Source organism: Oryzias melastigma, linkage group LG8 (genome assembly GCF_002922805.2).
Source record: "Oryzias melastigma strain HK-1 linkage group LG8, ASM292280v2, whole genome shotgun sequence".
NCBI classification, from domain to species: Eukaryota; Metazoa; Chordata; class Actinopteri; order Beloniformes; family Adrianichthyidae; genus Oryzias; species Oryzias melastigma.
In genome coordinates this window covers 7,963,208-7,968,277 of record NC_050519.1, presented here as the reverse complement: position 1 = coordinate 7,968,277, position 5,070 = coordinate 7,963,208, and the positions used below count along the sequence as shown (strand labels likewise).

The window sequence follows — 5,070 nt, the reverse complement described above, 5'->3', positions numbered from 1 at the left end:
CAAATTACATTTCAACACTTTTTCTTTTCTTCACATAAGAACCACACCTTGAGTTTTTATTCATAATATGCGTTCATTACTTCGAACCTAAACATCAAATAAAAAGAATAACTCAAGTTTAATTGCATCTATAATTTATTTAATAATATGTAGCAATAGAATGCATTAATATTGATCGGCATATAAAATATTTACAGGCAAATCATTGATAAAAATGACAGAAAGTGTGTGTGCTTATATGTAGAAGGCGGTCGGATTTCAGCAGCTTGCAGCCGAGTATTTCTTCATGGAACAATCGCGGATCCTGCTTTTAGCACCTTGCATGAGCAGCTTCTCGGAAATAATTAGCGCAGATCAAAGTCTAACCGGTGCTCTGAGATTAAGAAAGGCTGCAGGTGGACTGTTTGGAGTCTCGACCCTGAAAGAAAAAGGAAAACATGATTAGACATTCAGAAAAATAACAAATCGGCAGTTTAGAGAAAAAAAAAAAAGTGTATTCAGGGTAAAAATGTTGACTGTCAACCATAAAGTTAAATTTAAATACCATTTGGTTGCCATGACAACCGTGTACCTACATGTGCTCTCATCAGCATCCTACTGATGCCTAAGCTTGCCGGGTACCTGTTGTCTCTGCTGCTGGCGTCTGTATTCTTCTTCGCTGGCAGCGAGCGCCTGAGCGAGCGCCAGATCCTCCTGCTCCTGAGGACTGAAACACAAAGAGTCCGAGTCAAACCTCAAATACTGAAGATGCTCAGAGGAACCAGAGTCACTCCGCTTCAAGCAAAAGACTTCAAACAGTTTTCATGTTTGACAGGAGCAAAACCTTTTAAAAGTGTCAAGAAAAACATCATTAAAGGTATAAAAGCATGAATAAATGATAAGACTATTCTTGTAACTCTGTGATTATTTCATTTAAGGCCTAGATGACTATGTGTAACCCATATGATGTTGAAAAAAACATTGGATCTATTTTTAAAAGTGTTCTTTTAATTATGTTTAGGCTATTTTTAGCCAGAAATGGTAAAAACTGTCTTTTTCTACAACATAGTTACTGCACTAGGTTCATAGAAATATGTCTCTCAGAGGACTATTTCTGTGGAGTAAGCCCGACCCCATTTCCCATCATCCATCTGTTTATACTCTCTCCCACTCAAGTACACCCCCACAAAATGAACATAAATATCTCATTTATTAGGTTTCTGTAAACATGAAGTAACTAAAGTCCAACACAAACGGAATCCAATGACTATAAAACTGGAGATCAATTCAACACAAGTTGGTCGATGACAAAGGAGAAGAGTTTGTATTGTTAATTCCCGTCAATTGAAGATTAAGGAGAAAAGATGACGCCAAGCATGAGTAAGAAGATCGTGAGGATACAAACAAAACAGATGTACGGATGAGTCAAACTGAAGAACTAAACCTCTTATACACACAAACAGAATTCTATGAGTCTTTGCTTGAAACTGAGCGTCAGTGGGTGGACTGATGCAAGGCCACCACCATCTACATTACATGTTCTGCACAAAAATTTCACATTTATTTTCTGTTAACACAATGGTGTAAAGTTAATTTTTAAACCTTAAATAACCTTTGAAACTTTTAACAGACCAGAGATGACCAGCATGTGTTACTATGGCGATTTAGATCGTTACTACGGAGATTTTTACTAAAACACATAAAGCTGATTTACAGACGAATTGTACGTTTAAACACTTCTTCCTTTGAAGATTATGAAATAGACATTTAAGATGTGCAAAAAAATCTGGAAGTGGAGATGCAAACTGAAAAATTAGGAAGATTTTAACACCTGTAAAGCAGGTCCAAACAAACTTTACATGCAGATGGCTGCGATTTTTGTTGCAAAGAGCCATAGTCCTTGATAGAAGACAAAGAAAAGACACCTTTTTTGTTTGTGTAATTACTTTCAGCTTAAAAGAGAAAGATTGAGATATTTTGAAGCTTCTGGACTAGTTAAAGATTGACACTGAGCTGCTTATGCTAATTAAATCCATCAATCGGTTCTTCCTTGATGCCCTTTTACCTTTAATACTGATTGTTCACCGCGCTCGTGCACACACACTACTTTCCCTCTCTTGTAGCTCTCAGCCTTGTCTTGATCACCCTTTAGCAAAGGCGTTCTTGTCAATCAGACTCCAGAGGAGAATGGATGTTCGTGTCTCTTTCTTTCCTTTGCATTTCATTAAATTAATCTGCACTAACACCATCCTTAAGTATAGTTTTCATTAAAATACTGTTTTTAGAAATTGGTATCTATTCTGTGATGATTATTTTAAACCCTAGCACACAAAACATTCAATCTATTTACATCCACACATTATTTTGTGCCCTTTAAGACTGGATCAGTTTACCTCTAAATGATAAACAACAGACCAACAGCTTGTTTATCCACTAACAACACCTTTATGTCAACACAACATAAACTCATGATGGACAAAAAACACAACATGCAGTTTCACTGTTAGCTTCCTTGCTCAAAAATAACAACTTCACAGTATTAATAAAGATATATTTACATCAAATATTACAACACAGTAGTCGTGTGCACCCCCCCTTTAATTTCTGCAACCATAAATCACTGAAAACATTCGACTGTGGAGCAGCTGGGAGTAAAAGTGTATTTTTGCAGAGAAGTCTAATCTGGTTTACTTTAAAAGCTTATTTTCAATGTGTGCAGGCATTAATAAAACTATTCATTCTTCATCAGCCACTTAAAAAAAGCAGATTTTTTTGGATTGTGTTAAAGTTGCCTCACCTCAGCGCCGGCTGCACCGCCTGCCTCGAATCAGCCATAGACAACTCCAGAGCTCTTTGTAAAGCTTGCTCCTCTGACTGCAATGAGAGCGAAACAGTTGGGTTTTACCATTTTTATCCCCCACGCACAACATTTTATTTATTTAAGTTTTCAATACCAGGCCGGCTTGAAAAGACGCTGAGGGTGGGATCACATTCTGTGCTGAAACAGAAGTAGGAATGCGCTGCGGAGGGCTGCAAAAAATATATATATATCTGTAAATTAAAATTTAGTTTGAAAAGAGAATATAAATATATATATCAAAAATTAAAACCCATTTTGGTGAACTCACGCAGGATTTTGAGCTCTAGAGTTTGTGCTCACACCGTTGGAAACAGGTCTTGAATGTCCAGAGGCAGAAGATGAAGCAACTTGGGCTCTCGTCACCGCAGCGTGTCTACAATTAACGGTTAAAGCTCATGTAAGTCACAGAGACCCACAGTAACATTTTTAAGTGAAAGGAAAGTAGTTTCCGAGTGCTCACCCAGATTTGGACAAAGGCTTTCCATCCGTTTTACAATCATGATCCAGTGGATGTCGATGTTTAAGACAGTAATTTAAATGACACTGATCGCATGTCACTCGAATCATTTCTTTCTGCTTACAGCCTCCTTTAGAACATTTATTTGTGAAAATCTATAAGAAAAAGAAACAAAATTTACTTTTTTGTTGATATATTGTACTAAAAACTTGCTAAAATAATGTTTTTAAACAAACCTTTCTCTTTCTTTGTGCTGGGTCTGACTTGCAGTCTCGATCGATGTGTTCACCGACTTTAATGTCAGGCATCTCTCCTCTTTTAACTGGGATGGGGATGTTACATAACGGGCAAACTGGGACCTGCACATCCTACAAGAAAAGTCATATTGTCAATAAGAAATGCGATTGTGTAACAAGTAATCAGAGTACAATAAAACAAATGTTTTGGGCGTCACCAGTGACTACTTGCCTTTTTGTAAGCAGATGTACATTTGTGGTTTGCATAGGTTATGTGATCTTTGCAAAAAATGTCTTGACAGGCATCACATCTCATGGGAAGGAAGTCTATATTATAAAAGATTATTTTAATAAATGTAAGTTTTATTCAGACAAGTTTAACAAAAAAAAAAAAAAGAAAAAGTGTTGGAGATGGTGCTCACCCAGGCGTTTGCAGGTTTTCTCAGAGCAGTGCTCTCCCAAATCAGGAAACTCCATGTCAGATTACTGGGTTGTACAGCTGGCGATCCAAAAAGATTATTCAAACCCTAAAAGGAAAAAAAATGCATAAAATGTGAATTTTATGAGTAGATCGGATACAGGAAAGCCTAATCAAGTGAGGCAGCATCATCATTAGGATCATTGTCTTTCCATGACAACAAAATTTCCACGTGAATTAGTTATGAGTCATTATGGGCAATGACAACAACAATGAGTTTGCTTTCCTTCTAGCTAGCTAGCTAAGCTAACTAACACCATTAGTTACTAGTTCAGTTACGTAACGTTAAACATTTGACGTTAAAGACAACAATTTCACGGAAAAGCAAAAAAAATACAGAGGTAATTTCATATAATGAGTAAAGTTTAGTTATTGTCAATTAAAACTATACTATATAATTCAAAAGCGGCCAATTTTACAGTAATGCTACTACTCTCTGTTTAGAGAGTTAGCTTCAAACAGGAAGCGGAGATCATACACATAAACGTACAATAAATTGATAAGTAAAATACACGTATAACACCCGGTTCCTAGTATTATTTTTTTAAACCTTCTTGTTTTGTTGTTTACATACATTATACATTGTTTACCTGGCTATGCTAGCAAAGATGAATCAGCTAATCTAAGCTTTGGCTTCAATTTACTCACCGAGTCCGACTCTTTTGTGCGTACAGATGTTCTAAAGGGAAAAAATCTATTACCGGTACTTAAAAATTATAAGTAATACAAAAATAAATAGTTCTTGTTTTTCTCCTCTTGGTTTAAATCCGGTTTACTTATCTTTGACTGGCGATGTTTTCGTGAAAGCCGAAGAGCTCTTGAGTGTTTTAAATGCGTAGCGACGCTCCTCCAATTGCGTAGGACGCAAAGACTTACGTCATCACGGCGGGCGTGGTTTTTGAAATTCTTCAGGTAACTTCTAGAAAAGTCTACATGACTAAAACATGTTGCCACATTTCCAAATATTGCATCATATAATTTGTTTTCTTTAGTGTAATAATTTATTTATTAATTTTAAACTTTTTAATTTATTAACATATCCTCTTTGATCAAACCAATA

The 5,070-nt window shown here is 36.2% G+C and overlaps 1 protein-coding gene across 2 annotated transcripts; it reads right to left on the bottom strand.

Moving 5' to 3' along the window:
- Nucleotides 1-117: 117 nt before the first annotated feature.
- On the bottom strand, nt 118-4,855 carry zfand2a (zinc finger, AN1-type domain 2A). Of its 2 annotated transcripts, none has more exons than XM_024272298.2 (10): nt 4,659-4,855; nt 3,955-4,059; nt 3,765-3,859; nt 3,533-3,664; nt 3,300-3,451; nt 3,108-3,212; nt 2,934-3,009; nt 2,777-2,853; nt 576-706; nt 118-418 (listed from the first exon to the last, which is right to left on the bottom strand). In XM_024272298.2, the coding sequence occupies exons 2-9, from the start codon at nt 4,007-4,009 to the stop codon at nt 595-597; spliced, it is 804 nt and encodes a 267-aa protein (XP_024128066.1). In that variant the 5' UTR covers nt 4,010-4,059; nt 4,659-4,855; the 3' UTR covers nt 118-418; nt 576-594. The 2 variants fall into 2 exon arrangements, with proteins under 2 accessions (XP_024128066.1, XP_024128065.1); XM_024272297.2 differs by having other exon boundaries at nt 622-706; nt 4,659-4,853.
- Between the last annotated feature and the right edge of the window lie 215 nt (nt 4,856-5,070).

Bases quoted from the DNA above. Each gene is read 5' to 3' on its own strand.
- zfand2a (XM_024272297.2), bottom strand. From the start codon at position 4,009: ATGGAGTTTCCTGATTTGGGAGAGCACTGCTCTGAGAAAACCTGCAAA. The intron at 3,213-3,299 runs GTGAGCACTCGG...CGTTAATTGTAG, and splicing joins AAGCCTTTGTCCAAATCTGG to ACACGCTGCGGTGACGAGAG. The intron at 419-621 runs GTACCCGGCAAG...TTTTTCTTTCAG, and splicing joins GCCAGCAGCAGAGACAACAG to GGTCGAGACTCCAAACAGTC.